Source organism: Drosophila biarmipes, chromosome 3L (genome assembly GCF_025231255.1).
Source record: "Drosophila biarmipes strain raj3 chromosome 3L, RU_DBia_V1.1, whole genome shotgun sequence".
NCBI lineage: Eukaryota > Metazoa > Arthropoda > Insecta > Diptera > Drosophilidae > Drosophila > Drosophila biarmipes.
This window is the reverse complement of record NC_066613.1, coordinates 18725960-18746459: the sequence shown is the minus strand read 5'-3', so window position 1 is coordinate 18746459 and position 20500 is coordinate 18725960. Positions and strand designations below refer to the sequence as shown.

General features: G+C 41.7%; 3 protein-coding genes across 3 annotated transcripts; 2 read left to right on the top strand and 1 right to left on the bottom strand.

The window, feature by feature from the left end:
- Nucleotides 1-2572: 2572 nt before the first annotated feature.
- Nucleotides 2573-3749, top strand: LOC108034669 (fibrous sheath CABYR-binding protein). The gene is made up of 2 exons (XM_017109607.2): nucleotides 2573-2629; nucleotides 2891-3749. Exons 1-2 carry the CDS (start codon nucleotides 2627-2629, stop codon nucleotides 3647-3649), a joined length of 762 nt encoding a protein of 253 aa, XP_016965096.1. The 5' UTR covers nucleotides 2573-2626; the 3' UTR covers nucleotides 3650-3749.
- Nucleotides 3750-9699: 5950 nt separating this feature from the next.
- LOC108035402 (multiple inositol polyphosphate phosphatase 1) lies at nucleotides 9700-18831 on the bottom strand. The gene is made up of 6 exons (XM_017111022.3): nucleotides 18708-18831; nucleotides 11723-11984; nucleotides 11090-11326; nucleotides 10786-11027; nucleotides 10654-10726; nucleotides 9700-10596 (listed from the first exon to the last, which is right to left on the bottom strand). Exons 2-6 carry the CDS (start codon nucleotides 11978-11980, stop codon nucleotides 10006-10008), a joined length of 1401 nt encoding a protein of 466 aa, XP_016966511.1. The 5' UTR covers nucleotides 11981-11984; nucleotides 18708-18831; the 3' UTR covers nucleotides 9700-10005.
- LOC108035403 (cytochrome b-c1 complex subunit 10) lies at nucleotides 12839-13394 on the top strand. The gene is made up of 2 exons (XM_017111023.3): nucleotides 12839-13012; nucleotides 13134-13394. The coding sequence occupies exons 1-2, from the start codon at nucleotides 12933-12935 to the stop codon at nucleotides 13273-13275; spliced, it is 222 nt and encodes a 73-aa protein (XP_016966512.1). The 5' UTR covers nucleotides 12839-12932; the 3' UTR covers nucleotides 13276-13394.
- Nucleotides 18832-20500: the final 1669 nt, after the last annotated feature.

The window sequence follows — 20500 nt, the reverse complement described above, 5'->3', positions numbered from 1 at the left end:
AAAGTAATTTAAATTTGTAAATCGATAGGCTTGACGGTGCCCGAACCCTTTTTTGCTGCTCGCTTTTTTACGTGCTGCTGTTGCCATTTAAATTTTATAAATATTTTAACTTAATAAATGCCGGGCGAGCGGTGGCTCACGGCGCCTAGACGACCCAGAATTTGCATAAACTAAAGAGGAGCTCGGCTTCCACTCCCTTCGGCTGCCACTCAAGTGAGCTCTATTTTCGACTGGGGGCTGTCCTTTTCGTGGGCCTCGACAAACATTCTCGACTTGGCTGCCGAGGGAGCCGCGGGCGGCTTTTCCGACCCCTTTCCCGGCTGCTTGGATTGCGGATAGAATTTTCTTTCAGGTATAGCTCCCTAAAGCAGCTTTCACGGCTAATGGTGCTCAGTAATCCGTGCTGAGCTACGGATTAGGAAAAAATAATAGGTATTTGAAAATACTTAAATAGTATAAATTATAATTCTATTATTAATAGTATAAAATCAAAAATATATATATTTTCATTACAAATCTAAAAAAGTTATTTTTAAATTAATACACTATGTTGTTCTCTGCTTTATTTATTTATTTATTCTCAGGTAGAGGGTAATTAAAAAGCACCAAATACCTTTCCTTAATTGTAGCTACGCTTAGTTTATAATTATTTATTCATTTTATTTTGTATTGTTTCCTATACAACAAGAGTTACACGGACTTGAAGTTTAAGGTATTCTAAAATGCACAGCTCTACTAAATTTACTTATTTATGAATTATAAAAGACCTTTAAATAAATAAATGCATGGCATATTATATATATTACAATGTAACACCCACTTTAAAAGCCCGTATTTCTACTTCACACCGCTTTTCAAGCCATAAGCGATTTCCATAAGTCGATGCTCCTGCCATCCGTAATTTAAGGCCCTTGACGGTTCGTTTCATTGACCCAACATGCAAATTGACTGTGAAACAAACAGGCGCCGAAGCATCCCGTTGGCAAATAGACATAGCAAAAGTTTTGCACTCCCATAAAAACGAAATCAGAAGTCCCAGTCCCGCAGACACACACTGGAATCAATGAGGCCCGGACAATTTATGGCTCAACATATCCTATATGCCATCTGCCTGCTCTTCTTGCTGCCTCTCGCTATAAATTATTCCCCTCGCAGGGCGGCAAAAAAGGCGGCAGATACGTGGTCGCACACCTCCCCCGTCCTGCGAACATGAAATATTACACATGAGTGGCTTTTATGCAAAGAAGCTGGGCGAGAAGACGCCTTCCCCGACACTTTAAACTTGGCTAAGCAACAAGTTGGGCCCCCTTTACAGCGCGGAATGGGAAGAATTATTGCGTTGCGGCGGGAAACTTAAAGAGCCAGCGGAAATTGTTGCCGCCTTTTAGGCCGACAACCAGGGAATGATTTATGTGCCGCATAAAGCAGGAAGATGGTGAGGTGTTCGGGCTTATCCCCCGGCAGGGAGTACAAGTCCCTCACCTCCCTCTCTATAGGGCAGGTCGCGGGGTTCAGCCGCTCATTAACAATTCATTAAATGCCACAAGAAAAATTAAACGAAAAGCCAAACAGGCCAATTTATTCTTGGCAGACAGGATACCGAAATTCGTTTACACATGTGGTAGGTATATGTAAACCCCCTGGAAGTGTACTTCGAAGAAAGGGACTTTCATTATGATTATACAAAAATATTATGGGAAAAAGTTTCTAATGAAAGTTTTAAAGTTTTAATAAAGATTAGAATATTATAAATATACTAAAAATATATTAGGAAAAAATACTTAAATACTAATCATATTACAAAAGCAACCCTGGGGTCTAGTATTTTTCTGTTTAAAGAATTGCTCAGCAGTAAACTGAAATCAAATATTTTACCCAAAAATGAAGAGTGTTCAAAGGACCATCAAACTTTTTCCACCCAAAGCACCGCAATTGAATTTATAAAATGTAATATGTGCTATTATGCTTATGACTATTTAATGACCCCAGTGTTTGGCTAACAAAAGGCAAACACATGGCGGAAAATGCAATCAATAAATAATTTCCGCAACAAGTTCTGATGACAATTTCATTGGCTGTGTCAGTTACGGCCGGGGTTTTATATTTCCCATGTAAAGCGCATTTAAATTATGTTAATTATAAATGCGCACGCAATTAGCTATGGGAAAATCGAGCCATATACCCAAAATCACAGCAGAACAGAACCCGAAGTGAAGAGTGAAGAGCCCTCGTAGAGTACTTCCGTACATCTCAACGGGCAGGCAAATTAACACCTCAAAGTATATATCTGGAGCTAGACAAAAAACGTTATAAAAATAAAAGAGATAAAAAGGTAAAAAAGTGCTGAAAGGTCAAGTCGCCGAGCGAGGGCCAAAAGCTGGGCCACTTGACATTGCCCAAAGCAAAACTGAAGCAAACTGAAGCGAGGCGAAGCCCCAAGAAGAGCACTTCACTTCTGAAGTGCCTCCATTTGTTTCTGCCTTCTCCTCGTTTTGTTTCTCTAATTATGGTCGTAGTCGCTTTTTGGCTATAAATTGAGCAGCTGGCCGTTGGCAAATCATCAATCAGCTCAGGCAACTTTCAATTGCAAGACGCAAATCGTGAACCCAAAAAGCAAACTTGAAAAATGGTAAGTCCCCCAGGATTTGGACTTTGGCAAAAGGATTATTTGAAAGCCGGAAATAAATAAGAAACCACTGAAGATGCAAATTTTGAAATTAAAAGAGAAAAAAACATATAAAAAATCCCTTAAAACCATATACTTAAAACAAAAATTAAAAACAAGACTTAGTACATTAAAAGGCTTCATATTTTTAAAAATTCTATCTAAAAAGCTAAGAATTTTCTTGAAAATTCTAAGTTTTAATATTAATCCCAAATTACTTTTTAGAAAATCTTCTCGCTTGGTGGTGTCCTTACCCTCTCCGCTGTGGCCAGTGTGGCTCTGGGTGCTCCTCAACTGGAGTCCCGCCTGCGCCGCGATGTCTCCGAACTGGTGGAACCCGCTGCCGTGGAGTACCTGCCTCCGGCGATCACCGAGGCTGCCCTCCTGAATGCCGAGCCTGCTGAGGCTGAGCTCCAGGCCGAGCCGGCTGCTCTGGAGGCCGATCCCGAGGGCACTGTCCTGGGTGATGAGGGCTACGAGTACCGCACTGTGCGCCGCCTGAAGCTGCGCCACCGCAACCGCCGGGATGTCTCCCATTTGCAGCCAGCCAGGCAGTATCTGCCGCCCAGCAAGTCCTACTTGCCGCCAGCCCAGGAGGCTCCTGCTGCTCCCGCTGCAGCTCCTCCCGCCGATGACACCGAGGAGGTGGTGTCCGCCGCCGAGCCTAAGGTCAATCGGGAGTATCTGCCGCCCACCGAGGCCGCTCCTGTGGCCGAGGAAACCACCGAGGCTGCTGCTGCCCCCGAGGAGCCAGCCGATATCCGTGTGGTGGATGTGCCCACCGTCTCCGGGCAACTGCTGCAGGATGGCTACCACTACCAGCAGCCGGCTGAGGCTCCCGCCCAGCTGAAGGAGGCTGCTGCTGAGTATCTGCCCCCGGTTGGCGGAGAGGAGGTCATCGTGGAGGGTCCTGCCGGCGGCGAGAGTGCCGTCCTGACCAGCAATGGCTACCAGTACCGCGCCATCAGGCGTTACAGGTTTTAAATTTCTCAGTTTGCCAGCGATTTGCCACGTTTCTTTCTCACCTTTTAATTGTTGTTGATGTTTTTTAAATGATTTAAATAAATTGAATTTTTGAACAGTACCCTAAAATTATTTTTAAAATCGGAAGGGAACAAAGAAGCAGCTTCGTTTTTTAAAAGTTTTTCTCAATAATTGATAGTTTTTAAATATTTTAAATACCATATGTGCTTAATACTAGCGAACAAATAAATAGTTTTTTAGTTTTAAATAGTTTTTAGCTTTAACCGAGTTGGCAAATTTCTATGAACAGCTTACTGGTTTTTACCTGAATTTTAACTGTGTTAAAGAGTTGCAAATTCCCTGCAAATTGTTTTCGCCTAATTAATTTATTATGTATGCAAATTAGGTACGCAATGATGCAGGTAATAAGGCGATTAAAAGAAAAAATGCAAAATGCAGAAGTAGGATGGGAAGTAAGATGTATATGAGCTGCATATATGTTACAAACTATTTTTTCCCCTTCATGAAAGTACTTTTCTCCAACATAGCAAAATCTGCATATTTGTATTTGTTATATAAATGAATAAAGTCCTACTTTAATCTAGGCCAAATACCTTGATTAAGGAATTCCCAGAATAGTTACAAAACCCTGTGTATTTATATAATTAAAGTCAACAAGCCAGTCAATCTACCTGTCCCAAAGCAAATATAACATTACGCATACGCCCCGAGTGGCTTTGAGCTGAGAGTTGGCTTACTCCGTACATTTGAGCCTTGTTTAGTGTCAATAAAAGGGCCTTTATATGCGAGTCGGCAATTAGCTGAATTTATGCCCAATGCCTGCTGGCAGCTGCTCCTTTGCTCCTTTGAAGAGCTTCGATATGAAAATCATTTCAGGATTTTATATTCACGTTCAGTGCTCAGCCCGCATCCTGCCACGCCCACTACCCACTACCCACTGGGTCGCCATGGACGCCTTTGGATCTTAATTAATGCACTTGCGTTAACTCAACTCAATGGAAATGGTAAAAGGAATGGGTGCCGGAAAATCCTCCGCAAGAGGGGCAGCATTAAGTGCTCACTCAAGTTAAATTACTTTGACTGACGAGGAAAGCGGGCAGGGGAAAGCCCAGATAATGACCAGCTCGTCATTTTTACACACTCACTCTTCGCTGGCCAATTTCCCACTGACGCCTCCACGTCCATCACGTCCTTCATTCTTCTCCAATCTGCACTGTTAAATTATGAAATCAATTGTGCAAAATTCAATTAAAATCTCTGCACTTTTCGCTGCGCAACCGGTTCGAATTCGAAGGAATCTCAATTACATTCCAACATCTGTCCAAATATGATAAGTCCGAGCCGTATATACCAACATTTTCCGCATGTTTATTTTAGGTCCGAAAGGCCCCCCAGGGGAATCGAAAACGAGCTGCCAGTGACAGCCCGCTTATTGCATATTAAATTGGGAGGACAGCGGCCCGAAATCAGGAATCAGGAGTCAGGAATCAGCCAGCAGAAGCAACAAGCGGCTACAATCGTTTTGAGTGCTCGCCCGGAAGGACAGTTGTGTGTTTCTCGGAAGGAATAACAAAACCATCAAGTAGGGACACGCAGGACAAGTGGAGTGGGCACACTGTGTGTTTTGGCCTAAAGTGACGCCAGTGATGGGAGAGGCTGCTTATCGAAAAGGCAAACAAATTTGTGAAAACGATTTGGCACATATTTCAGACGGATGACGGATTTTTTCTACCCATCGATAGGTCAACAGTATCTTACGCCTTTATATTTATAGGTATGAAATTGTTACAGGTAAATAATACCGAAAGTACTTAGCATAGCTGCTTATATGAGAATCGCATAGAAAGGCGCTAAATTTGGAAACCGGTAATGCAAAGAGTGCTGATATTGTAATTGGTGCAGTTTATACGACTAAGAACTAAGAATACATTCCCATGACTAACAAATTTCTAGCCCAGTTAATTTGTATCTTCAGCTGAGCTCTAGTAAAAAAATCCCCAGCTTATAGAGACTTCGAACCACCTTTAACGCTACCTTCCATTTGGTATTCCACACTTCAACCTGGGATAAATCAAATTGCCCTCGGGTACTCAATTTCGTTGGCAAAAAGCCGGCGCTGCAAGTGACAGACTCGCCCTGTGAAATGTTATTAAAAATTATTATGCATATTTATAAATTTAATTTGTGCATTACAGCACTTTCTGACAGATAACACGAGTATGTGCGGCAGGCAAGGGCTGGAATCACTGCAGGCCATTCGAGTTGAGCTCGTAAATGGCAGGAAAAATTCATTTCACTGCGGACTGCGTATGCAGGATTTTCTTTTTTTGATGTCCTTCCTTGCCCCTTCCCATTTCCTCCCTGCGGTGCACATTTCATACACGCTTTGTCTTCAGAGCGGAGAGCATAAAAAAACAAAGGACGCCTGGATACGAGATACTTTCACACAGACGGTCGACTGTCAAGTGCCGCGTTTAACGGTCGTCGAGGTGGCATCCTTAACCGAAGGATGTGACGTTTTGCACGAGGTTTCCGAGTGTTTCACAGCGGTGGGTTGTTCGGTTTCGGGGTACCGCACTTGCCCTTAATCAATGTCTCCCGCTAATTGAGTGCTAAAAATAAAATGAAATGTCTACTTTTGACAACTTTTTGTAGACTGGCAAATTTATGAGCCCAATTTGTTCACGTTTTAATATTAATTGCAGATAATTTAGGATAGAAGGCGGTAAACGTGTTCTGGCTGAATGGTATGCAAATAAATGAAAATAATAAAAGTTAATGTTCAAATTTATTGTTTGTTAAAAAGGGCTGAAACAAGTAAAATATTTTTCAAAGGCTACAAATTATTTAAAAAAAAGTCTTTTAGGACTGCCCTACCTAACTACTGCTTTTGAGAATCGCATAGAACGGCGCTAAATTTATTGATAGGTATTCTTTGTTATTCCGACATCTTCCTGGAAGAAGTAGATTATTTAAAACGTTTTGGACCCACTGAAGCGCAAACTCAGCAAAGCTAATCTCATTTGCTACTCTTTGAGCGACATTTGATCCGGGTTAATCTTTGCTGTCCAAGGCAGGGTCTCTAATATTCCTAACTGGACCCAAACCATCCATCGAGAACTAGTTAATGGGCACTCATTTGTGTGTCAGTGAGCTATGAATAAGCATTTCTGAGTTTTGGCCCATCTGTCCGCAGCTGGAGATGAAAGTTTTGTGGCCTCTGGTCAGATTCTGACCAGCAGCAACAGGCAGCTGGACTCGTGTAAGCATCGATCCAGAGGGCCTGAAAGGGTTTCCAGAACTCTGAGGGAGGTGGCCGGCAGGATGTTTCCCCGGGAGCAGGATATCCAAGCCAGGAGCTTTGAAGTGCGGCAGGTAATTGGTTAATTATTAGGCCTTGTTTGCTATTCCTGCTCTCGCCCCGGGCATCTGCTCCCTTAGTACCCTGCTCCTCTGCTCACTAGGATAGCAGGAAGTGCCCGTATAAAATGTAATGGCTGCCCATCGCCTCGGATTGCACAATTGGTCAACTGGCAGTTATGGACACCACACTTGCCCATCACTAATAAGAGACTTTTCCACAGGTTTCACCTTAAAAAGGATGAATTTCAAGTGCTTGCCTAGCCTCCTGTAATTGCATTCTCCACATTTGATTTGCCCTAAAAGGGGTACCTTTATTTTTTGTCACTTTTGATTGTTACCTATTTAAATGTACAACAATATTGAATTCAAAATAATTAATAATTCTATTATTATAATTCTTAAATGTAATAAAAAAAAATTTAATTAAATTACTTTTTTACTATCCTTTTTCTTTATTTCTTGGATACCAACTATAACTCAAAATGTAAACAAAAAAAGGAAGGATATTTGAGCTTCTTCTTGAAGCCTTGCGTAACTTGATTATGCAGATGAAAGTCATCTGTGGGGAAAATGTCAGATGAAAACGATGTCGACACTGCTGGTAATCATTTTTCACTGCAACTTTTCATTTTCCACATACGCACCGAAAATCCACACACCTGTGCATGTGTTTGCCTTACTCTCGACTTTTGCGTTGGAGAATTAATAGCCTGACCACAAAAATTCTTGTAATTTTCGTTTGGATTTTGTCCAGCCGAGAGAGAGTTCATTTTGGGTCGTTATCAAAGCAATTTCTTCTTTGTTTGCCCTACTTTTTTGTAGTTTCTGTTTGCTTTGGCCATTTTAATTAAGTCAAAGTGTTTGCTTTACACAAAAAGTGTACAAAACGAGTACTGGTTAAAGGTATAAACATTCCTGAGTAAATATTTTTGTTTGGGAATTTTTCTGGCTTATACACTCATCTTGATTAAGCTGCATTTTGCAGCCATTTAATCTCCACCTCTTTATTGGCAGATGGATTTATTATTATTTAATAATTACGTCGAGCAAATGAATACCAAGTGACTCGGAAATGAGTGGAGCAATGAATTAAAAATTAAATTTCCTTCTTCTCTGCTATTTAAATTAAAATTATGTGGAAGAAAGATTGTGCATTATATATGAAGTACATAAGTTCACCTTTTATTATATTTTTTAGACTTTTGTATAGCACTTACTATTATTATATTTTTTTTAATCCAAAAAAACCCCTAAGCTCACCATGGCGAAACACATTATTTATGGATGAGCTTGTCTTTAAAGTAATTTTTGGGATTTTCCAGAGAGCATTAAACTAATGAAAAATAGTCATTTGGGCGAATCTTTGGTGTGCTCCTTCGGCCAGATATCAGCCTTTGAATTGGAGTTGGGGGCCAAAAGTGGCATAAAAACACGTACGCAGCCCGCTGAGTCTGTAGGAGAACTACAAGGACACTCAACTAGCTGGGGCGGAAAGTGGGCGTGGATTTCGGCAGGAGCTCGCAGGTGGGCGGGGTAACGAGCCGTCAGTTGGGCTGCCGTGACAACGCCCAAAGGACCAAAAGACTGTGAGTCCGAGGAGCAAGTGTGAGGGGGCGAAATAAAAAACGCATATTGCGTAAATTTCAATGTCAAAGGCGGGTGGCAGGTCACAAAGTCGGTTTTGGATTCGGATTCGCAGGCGCCAGAATCCAGGACCAGGATTTTAGGAGAGTCAGGTGCGTGTGCGGCACTTATGAGTGGCACTTAGTCTGGCCTAATACCCATCATTAGAGCATTTAACAGGAAACACGTGACGCCGCATAGCAGCCGACCTGCCCGCCCATTATCGCCCTCATCCCACTCGGAAAACTCTGAAACAGAGGCTGGGCGGTGGGGGTGTGGCACTTTAAACAGGGCCTACGCTTTTCACACCCGAAAAGGATTTGTCAAAGCTGGCTTTCTCCAATGGAGGATGCGGGGAATTCTCCTCCGGGCCAGACACAGTGGTCGTAGATGTCGCTCTGATTGTGCCCAGGAAATGTAATTAATTTCGAATTTCTTGGTCTAAGCCGGGAAAGTTCGACTTGTGAGTACCGCGACTTACTGGGAGATTAGTAGTTTATCGGCTGTTGGGTTATATTTAAGACTATCTGAGGAATTAAATAGGTGATCTCTCTACAAATTTATAACTATTCTTATTCGTTTGCTTCGTTGAATAAAATGAATGTGAATTGAATATGATCAAAATTTCCAAAAAAATCCAATTTTTAAATAGTTGTAGCAATAAATGTAAGGAATTTAAGGATTTCGGAAATTAACTTTGAGAAAATTGTTTTAAAAAATTATTCAATTAATCAGTAGACAATGTCAGGATTATTTCCAAAAATGTACAGTCGTATATTATTTTTGAGACAGTGTTTTTTCCCTTTTTTATCATTTATAAATCTTGATTTTATCAACAAAATATATTGTTTCCTCTTGTTCTGAAGAATTCGCATGTCCTTGCCAAAAGGTTGCCAGACCGGCCAAAGTTATTTTGCAATTCGCCCATCTTCCCTCCTCATTCGAATTCGCTGTTTACATTTTACATGTATTTTACAAACCGCTTGGCCTGGCAGCAAGCAGTAAACTCTACAGCAAGCAGTAGACTTGGCGCCAATTCGGTGAAAATTCAAACCAAAACCGCATATTTTAAATACTCATTTTATTTAGTTAATATAAAGCTATTTCTGACTGCAGCGCCGTCAACGTTCGTTAAGCGTTTAGAAAAACCATTAAGTTGAATATTTCCGTGTCTGGGTGTGGGTGTATTCCTGTGTACTGTTCTTGTTTTTCGACTGTGTGAGGTTTTGTGCTTTTTGCTGGATTAAAAGTAGAAAATCTAAATCGAAAAATACTTGACTGACATCCGCCGTCGTCGGTGAGGCGGCCCTCCATTTGGTACGAACTTCGTTTTGTACATTACGAATTAAGAACTATTCCTAGCGCAAAAGTTAGTGCATTATGTAGACCAGGGAGACCAGGATGGCCAGGACGGCAGACACCCCAGATCGCAGCGAAGCAGCTCCGCCCGTCCGACAGTAGTATTCGTCGCAGTCCGCCTCCGCAATGGTCTTGTACTTCTCCAGCACGTCGGACCACTTGCACAGGCCCACGCTGCACCAGTCCAGCTGGACGGCCTGCTGGTTAAGGAAGAAGACCACCTTCTCGCGATCCAACTCGCCGGGGCAGTCGTACTTCACCGCCACAAAGTTACTGGCAAACGGATCGATCAGGCTGCTCTTCCAGCGGCGACTGGTCAAGCTATCGTAGTTATCCGCCCGCAGTTTGATGTCGTCCTTCTGAATGCCCAGGGCAGTGAGCAGGGTCAGCAGACCCGTGGAGTGGCCGAAGTGGGCCACCACATGCGGCGACACTGGGTTGCTCAGGTGGGTGAGCAGATCCTGCACCAGGCGGCAGTTCAGGTGCGCATTTTCCGGGAACCCATAGCCCGATCCGTAGTAGTACTTCAGATCCTCCAGGTACTCGAAGACCGTGATCTGCTCCGGCAGGAAGGCGCCGCACCAAACGCTGTTCCGATCCACCTGTGGTATAATATTAATATTACCTTTAAATCATATGTTATTCAAGCAACTACTCACATTCCAAGCCTGTTCGTAGCGGCACATGTCGTACATCAGCTTGATATCATCCTCACTCAGGGTATACTGAAAACTGTTGCGAGAAAGTGGATTTTATTTAAAGACTTCCTAAAGATAATATACTAAACTTACCCCAATCGGGTGGAGATGGCCGCCAAGGTGTCGTTATAAAGCTTGGACTGGTGGAACTTCTGGAACTCGGAACCCTCGCCCTTGTAGTTGACAGCCTTGAAGGCAGGGCAGTAATCATAGGGTCTAAGCAGCAGATCCTCCTTGGGAATCTCCACCGGATGGGCGGTATTCAGAGATCCAAAGAGGCCCTCAGCGAAGGCCTTGAAACTCTCCGTGGTGCGCTGGGTGTCCGTGTGGCGGAACTAGAAGATATTATAGGGTAAGATTTATACTATATATTATGGTATATCATGATGGAACCCACCTGGTAATAGGTATCGTTGAAAGTGGGTGGCAGTACGCTGGGGTAGTAGCGCTGGTACAGCTTGGCCGTGCCCCTGAGATCCTCGTAGCCCTGGGCGGTGAGGTACTCCTCCATGTCGGGCGTTATGCTGCTGTTCCACTTCCAAAACTTGATGGCCACGAAATCGGTCTGGCACAGCGCATCCGTTTCCGGCTTGGTCTTGGCCACTTGGTAGTTGTTCACAATGAGATCGCGCAGCTAGATATGAAAAATAAAACATTTTTATGATTGTTTCATCAAATTACATGGGTAAACATAACTATTAGTTATTAGGTACTTTGCTTGAATACAAATGATTTACTTATTGGAAATGTAAGGTCGTAAATCTGAGCAGCAATGGCTCATATTTGTTTGTAATAAACCACTTCCTAAATGAGCAGCTTGTCTATTTATGAGTTGCTGTTTTGCAATAAACGAGTTATTTTCAGATCAAAGGGGAATATTTATAGGATCTTCCTTCGTTTATTTAAAAACGTGTTTATTTTAGCAACCTTTTCTTCGGAATTATTCTTAAATATGAAATTCCAAGTTAATCTATTTCTCATATTGCTATAATAATATTATAATATTAGTGAATCCACTGAAAGAACTCACCTCTGCCACTCGCGGGGCCTTGTTGATCATGCTCTTCTTGGGCAGCCGCGTGCCGTGCCTGTGGAAGATCCACATCTTCTGGGGCTGGCACTTGGGCACCAGGTACTGCTTGTCGAGGTCCGTGCCCTTGACGATCTGGTAGGCGGTCTTCGAGGAGAACTGGCGGGTCTGCAGCCGGGAGGTGTCCTTGCTGAAGCAGTAGTCATCGCTCTGGGCAATGGCCACCAGGGGCAGCAGCAGCAGAATCAGCAGGCGCATGGCTCTGGGGAAATTCAGATGGAGAGAAAGTGGTGGGATGGTTAGATGGTTGGGCGGGAGAAAGGGTTGTTCGGACATTTAAGTGGCCCAGCCTTCGGGCGACCGCATATCCTTGAACTGTCGGCCTGTCCAACTGGCCGCGGCTGCTCTAATGGACACGACGAGTGTCATATGAGGAGGCCACCTGGAGACCACCCAACTCAGACAGTGGAAGGTGTGGCATTTAAATTGCTTCGCTGGCGTCTGGCAAGGAGCTTGGCAAGACAATCTGGGAGGGGCCCCACAGAATCGAATCGAATGGAAATCCAGTCGGAGTCCGGAGGAAATGCCAGCACACACGCACCCACACTCGAAAAAACCAACCCTTTAAGGCTAGGTTTGGTAAATGTATTATTTCAAACATTGACTGACTTTTTCTGGATTCTTAACATGAATTTCATGTCCTTATAATAACTATATTTCCATTTTGTCTACCAAATCCCACATCAATTCGACTTATATTATACATATTTTCCAGAAATCAACCCTCGTTTTTCTGAGTGCCGCCAAAAACTAACCTAACTCTGGGCCTGAAAATTAGGCTAATGATTTTCGCTTGGCCCTGCTGACAAATTGCTGCAGTTCTAGTCCTCCACGTGGCTTTTAGTCATCAACCCACGTCCATCAAGCGACCTCCAACCCTTGTCCCCACCCTCGCACTCCTTCCCCAATTAGGTCAGGCCAACAAGTTGGGATTGCTCATAGATTGCTCATAAAAGATTGTAATGTTTCAATTTTAGGGGCCCGCATCCGAAGTTGATTAATTAACCCAGGGAGTTTCGATGAGGTTACAATAGCTCATTAAGGGCATGTAAAACAAGATGAACACAAATTTTGACTGACAAGCTGGCCCATCTGAATACTTCTAAAATTCTATTTCAAAAAAGAGTTCTTTCAGAAAATAAAAATCAAAATGAGTTTGAAAAAGAAAGTGTGTGGTTTATGGTGCAAGCACAAGCCTTCGCAAAATCAAAAAGCACTGGCCCTAGCCTTGTAAGTGTGCAGTTAAAGCAAAAGTACAGCACCCACTGAAGGACAAAAGCTAGCCAGAGTTGCATTTCCAGCAGAGTTGCCAGCCTGACTAAAAAAGCACTCTATTCCCTTATGTCCACAGCATGCCTTCAGCTGCCACCTTTGGCCTGGCTGCAGCTTTGGCTGTTGTTTACTATACGGATTGGAAAGTAATTGCCGGCTGGATTCCCCTATACAATACCAAGTTCCCCAAGCCCGAAGATCCGAAGAAGAAGAAGAAATAGGAGATGGGTGCTGCCGCATCACTTATTTTTAGGTCTCTGTGCTTGAACAAAATCAGACTTTGAATTCGTGCTTTTCCCTGGAACATAATTCAAATAAACGCTTTTACTGGCATTCAATATTTTCAATGTAAAATGTACATTTGCCTTTTGCGGTTAATGTTGCTTGTATTTCGGAAATGCATTTGGTGGAACACGCTTCCAAAATAAATAAATGCTCCTGCCAGTCAAAACACAAGCCGAAAGAACAACAAATAAACTGTTGAAACAGCACCCGAAATAGATGAACCGAAAATCCCCCAAAAAGCCCCTTAGTCCAAAAAACTACAACTCGGAAACTTGGAAACAAATTTTTGGGGGTTTTCTGTTTACAAATCGATCCAACGATGGCTGGTAAATGCAGTTGAGCAACCTGTTGCATGAGTGGCATGGGAAATAAATAAATCTTATGGATATGTGATCCAAACACAGGGAAAAATAGATGTTTACGATTTTGTAAAAAATTGCTATGGAAATCTAAAATAAAAACAGTTTTGTTACAAGCTGAACAGAATTCAAAAATTATATTTGCACTAGGAGACTTAAAGATCATTACTTGCGATTTGCTGTTAATAGGCTACTGTGAGATTCACTTACAAATGCCAAAAGTAACACCTTTTCTCTTGTTCCCAGAGGTATACAAATAACCAAGTAGAAAGCTAAAAAAAACTATTTACTCTTACCCACAACAAATTTATCAGTTAAAAATATAAAGAAAAATTATATGAAATAATGATACATAATGTATAAATCTTTAATTTTTAATGATTTAAAAAATCTTCAATTAGAAACATTTTGATAATTCTATGCAATATATATAATTTGTGGCCGGATTTAAAGTACCGACGTGGCCCCTGATTTCTCTCAGTGCACCTGTGACGTCAGTGGCATAGCATTGACAGCTGCAATTAGCTTGTGAAATTCCCAATTACACATCCCATGTGCGGAAGGCCAAAAGCGATCAGACACACACATCTAATTCTGCTGCCTCCGCAGCCATCTTTGCATTTTCAAGTGCAAATAATTGCCTCACATTCCCATGGCATCCAGCGGATTGGTTGCACTTTTCTAGCGGTCCCAGAGTCTCCTCCATACTATACGTTTCTACGATCCGAACCGAGATCTGCGCTCTGAGACCCCCTCCTTGGGCACTCCCCTAATCAATTGAATGCCCCTCCTTTGTTTGCATCTCCAAGCCATTCCGTTCGATCGGCATTTTTCTAGTTTTGTGTTTTCTCAATGCGAAATTAAAATTCCAATTTGGCTGCCATCTCGTGTTTGCTTAGCTGGCTTTTATGAACTGGCGGGGCAAATTGCCCCAGCTTTTTAGCCCACTCCCACCCCTCGTTTGTAAAACAGATTCGCCAACTTGGAGAACTAATTTAATCTGTAAGTAATATTTATTATTTGCTTGAATTTCCCCATAAATGTGTGCGTGACATTTGGCTAATTTCCTGATTGTGTCTATCTATATGCAACACCCCCTTATTTTACAGAGCGAAATAACGCGATTGATTTGAATGCTATTACTTATAGAGTAATTTGCCTACGATTGGCAAGATCAAATATATAATATAGATCTTTATTGTTTTCATAGTTCTCAGAGATATATTTGTATAGATTTTTAAAATATACCTATTTAAATATATTAACTACAGTAGATCTACAGACTTTGGCCTAAGGATTTTGTAGAATAACCCCTTTTCTTTCGGTGTACCCTTTTCCTTTCCATAAATTCTTGGTTTGGCATATTCGCAAAAGATCTGCCCTCGTGCCGGTTTCATTTGTGGGTTTCGGTTTTTAGAGCATATCATAAATCAAAACCAGAAATATATTTTCAGTTGCTGTTTTTCTGCTGTTTCCACTTTGCTTAATTTATAGATGTGTTTTTCTATGCCTTTTTTCTATTTAGATTTTGGGCAGTCTGCAACAAGAGTCACTGTCAGTGGACCCAAAATCCAATTCATCATTTCCCCAATTGATTTCTCCAGCACACACACTGATCGATCTGGGATCGTTGAACTTTTACGGGGAAATTAAATAATTTCGATTACGAAACAATTCAGAGATGTGGGGCAGCGAGTGCGCAGATACAGATACAGATACTTGCATCAATTGCTGGCCAAGTTAATTGATTACACACGCAGACAGCTGGCTAGTGATTTTTAAAGCCTTTTCTAAGCGCTTTTCACAGCTGCCTGCGAATATGGTGGCTTAAAAGAACACAAAAAAAATATAAAAAATAAAATACCAAAATCAAAGATGCGCCACGTCTGTGCATATTAATTAGCATACGTGTGCAAATGAGTGGCGGGCGGAGAGCGAATGCCAGGTCGACCAATTATCGTAATGATGCTCAAGCGCAATTCACTTAAAAACCCCGACACGTCCCCGGATAATGGGGCATATATCATGCACACCATATAAAACCGAGATATTACATATTTATGGCGGGTCTTGGGCGACCGGAACATCCATGTTTCCAGCACAACATAAAAAACCTTGGCACTTGGGCCACACTATAATATATATATATACTCGGAAAGACAAGGTTACTATCTGGTTAATATGCAGACATCGAATTTCCCCGGGAAGCCGGCGTTTGGATCCCCGGATGGTTCCTAGGCCCGCCTTGGGGAATCTTTAATTAAATGCGATATACCCGAAAATTGTCTGGGAACATTAAGTATTTAATTTATCACCCCAGAGGTCTTGAGGCTACCCCCACCCATTACAAGGGCTCTCTTCTGGTCGTCTGGTCTGTGTTTTGTCGGAAATATTTTAAAATATGCCGCCTGCTTGACCTCAGCGAGACAACTTGGAATTTTGAAAGAGTTTCCAAAGTATTTATAGGGATAGTTCTGTGGCATCTCTGGCAGGCGGCATACATATCTGACGTTGTTTGGAAATAGAATTTCGTTATTTCTAATGATATATTAAGTAACGCCCATTAAAAGCCGAGGAAAGTGCTGACTGCTGACCGAAACTATTTTCGTCCACAAACAAGGAAGGAATAGAGGCGAATGGAAAGTGTTTCGGTTAAGGTTAAGTGATCAACGGCGAATGCCAAAATGATTTTGGCACTGGCTCAAGAGTGAGCAACTTTTGACAAATTCAGCAATTTATTTGAGGCGAGTGGGAAATTTTCAGGCGTCACAGTTGGCGCTCTCCATATAAAAGATGGAAGTAAAATTGCAACCCATCGAACTTATTTACACTTATTTTAGGGCTAGGTAAATAACAAATTGAGCAACTTAGTTGAAGCGATTAAAAGGCAGCAGAACTATTTTGAAAAAACCATCAATTGATTTTTCAAGAGCAAACAAAGAGCAAGAAAGATCGCCCGGAAATCATAAATAAGATAAACACATGTCTGAAATAAAAAAATAAAATAATTTGCTTGATCCTATACAAAATATGCTCGTTTGCAGGGGATTAGCATAGCATTTAAACATATAAATGATTTATATCTCAAAATATTTTATTTTAGTTGGAAAAGTATCTCATAGATACGTTATAACCATACGAATTGATTGCAAAGTAACTACTCAACGGGTGGCAGAACGTAATAAAACTATTTGTTGGTGATCTCGAGATAGTGGAAGCCAAACAAAGCACTCTATATTTACCCCTGGAGGGCCCAGCCATTACGTACAACTTGTGCAATTTGGCCAAATCGGTTTCAAGGAAGGGCAGATGGAAAAACACAGCCACGGCAGCCGACAGCCGAATTTTCCGAGAGCCACTGATCGCGGCTGCGGGAAACGTTAGGAGGAAAACAAGTTAGAGTCAGTGTCTGAAACCGGTTTCTGGGCCACTCTGCTTGTGCTTCAGCCAGGTAGCTTGTAGTTGGCCCACATAATGGGCTGGGACCCACCCACGTCCCGCAGGTAACCGCAAATGGCCCAAGACATCGACTCTCGAAGCCGTCAACATATTCGGACAGCAGAGACCCAGGGGAATTCCGATTATTTCCAGGGGCTCAGCCCTAGAAATGCGAGATTCGACTGCGAGCAGGGCTCTCGGGAAATAAATTAAATATTTAATGTGTCCCCAGAGCTGGCTGGGAGGTGGGAGGGGGTGGTTGCCATGGCGTGTCCAGGTGGGAGTCGCGTGCCCGGGGACCAGCTCATAAATCTGGCCATCCCCCCAAGGAGTTGGGCGTTGAAAGTCGCCCCAAAAGGGCCCTGACAAGACACTTGTGTCAACTATTTGTTTGCGTAATTTGCTTATCTCCGTGCTGGCCATCCACCTTAATTGCACGAACTCGGATTAATCTCGCCGCCTCTCCGGGGAGTTAATTACCTTAAGCGCGCTTTAAAACGCGTGCGAAACGCACTCGGCTCATTTGAGTCACTCAGCTGATGCGGACGGCTGCCACCTGCTAATTTGATTGCCCAGCCAACGAAACGCGATTTGGCCACAAATTGTGGCCGAAAGAGATTTGATTTTGGCCCAGAACGTTGAACCGCTCATAGGGATGCACTGTCAGAAAATACCTATGCAATTGATCATATTTTGTATCGATTAAAAAATATATAATGCACGCTGTTGTATCAAAAAGTCTAAATTATATAGTATAAAGTATAGTATAAAAAGTATATATATTTAAAATTTGTTCGCTGCACTGTGAACATCTCTTAAGATTTTAAATATATATAATCTTGTGTAGATGTAAAAATTTAAAGTACTTTTTCAAGAAGGCAATCACTAAAATGTGTTTATGTAAAAATAAATAGTATTCACTTCTCATCAGATATATTCAACTAAAAACTGAAAATATTTACAGCATTCCCACTAGTCATTTTTCCCAGTGTTCTGCTCTGGGGCGAGTTAAAAATAAAGTCACACGCTGCGTGGAAATGGAGACCGAAAACAGTGAGAAAACAGCGAAACCCAAGTCGTTCCCGAAACTGATTAATGTAGCCACCTCAAGTTTCCAGCCGTTTTCATTCATATGCAAAATGCCGAATGGTTACCATTTAATACTATACCATTTCGCTGAGCTCATCACGAAATCGTCAAGAAAAAAACAGTCAACAAAAATACGTTATTTGTTTAGCCATTTGTTATACAACAATGATAGGCGATTTGACCGCCCGAACAGGTTCCCCAGGCGGGTTCCATCCACAAATCTGCGACTCAGAACTACGAAAATAAACACAAGCCGCAGGTGCAACTGGGAGGTATCTATGGGATTGATAGATAGAGTGCAGTGCAGTGCGGCGGTTCAATTAGGTGCCATGTAATTGCCAGTGCCAAGATGATCGCGAGAATTTCTTGGCGCAATTTATGTATGCGAATGTCTAGTGAAGACACTTAATGCCTCGTGAAGTGTGTGACATTTGCCATTCAGCATAATTTGTTAATAGACACACTCGTATGCACACACGCACCTATTTGGCTGGCTTAAATGCACTGTTTGGAGAACTGAAGTTGGGCAGTTTTTAAGCGATTCGGGCGACTTTTACCGCTCGCAACGACGCGACCGCTCAACGTTTGAAATGGAACTGATGAAACCGCGCGCGAATCGCCCTCCCACGTTAACAGCCACTGTTAGCGCTAACAGCGGGCCACAGAGTGTGACGTCAGCGGGTGATGATTTTCCCAAGGCGTGGAGCGTGGTTGTGAACACCGATAGATGGAGAGATAAGGCATTACAGATGGCGGTTTGTAAGCAGTTTAAGTGGGTGAAAGACCTCAGGTGAGATGCAGATAACGACTGAAGATAGCTACATACATCTGTAAGCAAACAAGCAAGTAAACAGTGAAAATAAAAAACAAGGTGACATCTGAAATTATTTTTTACTTTTGGGGGTGGATCTGCAGAAGGTCTAGTCTAGTCCAGAAATAGTTTATGGTTTCATTCCAGACAGCACGTTTCTCTGATAATGGTCACAATCTTTTCACTCGGAAGATGGAAGTTGCTTCTTGAATGTTTGAAAAAGGTTTAATTCTTTGATTGGGAGGGTAGTATAAATACCATCCTTGAAATGGATTATGTAATATAGTTTTCAAGATGTTATCCCAGGGAACCCAAATAATAAAACTAAAAATTAAATTCTATAAATCTGATTACTTTGTTAGCAAATAATATCTGTATTTAAATAAAAACTATATATACTTACTTCTATTTTTAAAATATTATAATGTACTACAATTATTATTAGCTACTACTACTACTACTACTTTTTAATACTACTTTTTGAGATCATCTTAGTTGTAAAAATGTTGTCAGTACTGGTTACTGCACATCATGAACACATTAAAAATTAAACCTTTCTATAATTTATTAAATTCGTTTTTTCAAAGTGGATTCAAAAGCATTATTATGCCAGACAATTTTGATAGGCTTATCTTGACCGCATAATTATCACATTTGGATCAGCATGAAAAGCCTATTTCGTTGTTTATTAACAGCAGAACGCAGGCTTTATCAACGCATTTGTTATTGCGTCAAGTGGTAAATATATATTTTCCCGACGCCTCCACACTTGTAATGTCGTTGTTTTGATTTGAGCTAGAGTAGTTATACCATAGCTAACAATAGATGACCACCAAAGTCCACCTCGACTAGGAACAGACGTTCAAGTTTACTAGTCAGGCGACACTAATCGCATTTGCTGATAAGAACGAAATCTTCAAGGAACCAGCGATCCTTAGTATAGATTTAGCCTGAAACATCATCGAACTTTTCCTTCTCTCAGATAAGTAGCTGGCGCAAAACGTTATATATTTTTTATGGGAAGATTACAGGCCGAAACGATAAGGAGATGACATTCTCAAGAGCTACCCATCCATTATTGGCATTTAAACGACGTTCGTCTAGTTATGACGTTATTTGTGTACATACGTCATTTCTAGGGAGTATAAGAAATCAAAAAAAGCCCTATTAAAACTTTTAAGAAAGTAAGCCCTCTTAACCTGCCAATGAGTTCCCAGTTATCAACAATTGGAATTAAACAAGAAATGCGTTTGAAATTATCTGAGCACTTATGGGTACTTACGTAGGTAACATCTATCATTTCACTAGTACTTTGTTAATTAAACAAACGTGTGATTTTTTATAATACCTACGAAAGAAGTTACACAATGATACAAATGATCACTATATTCAGTGTAAAAGTTCTAAAGAAATATAATAAAGAGCTAAAGCTTTGGAAAATAAATAAGATTTCTGCACAAGAAT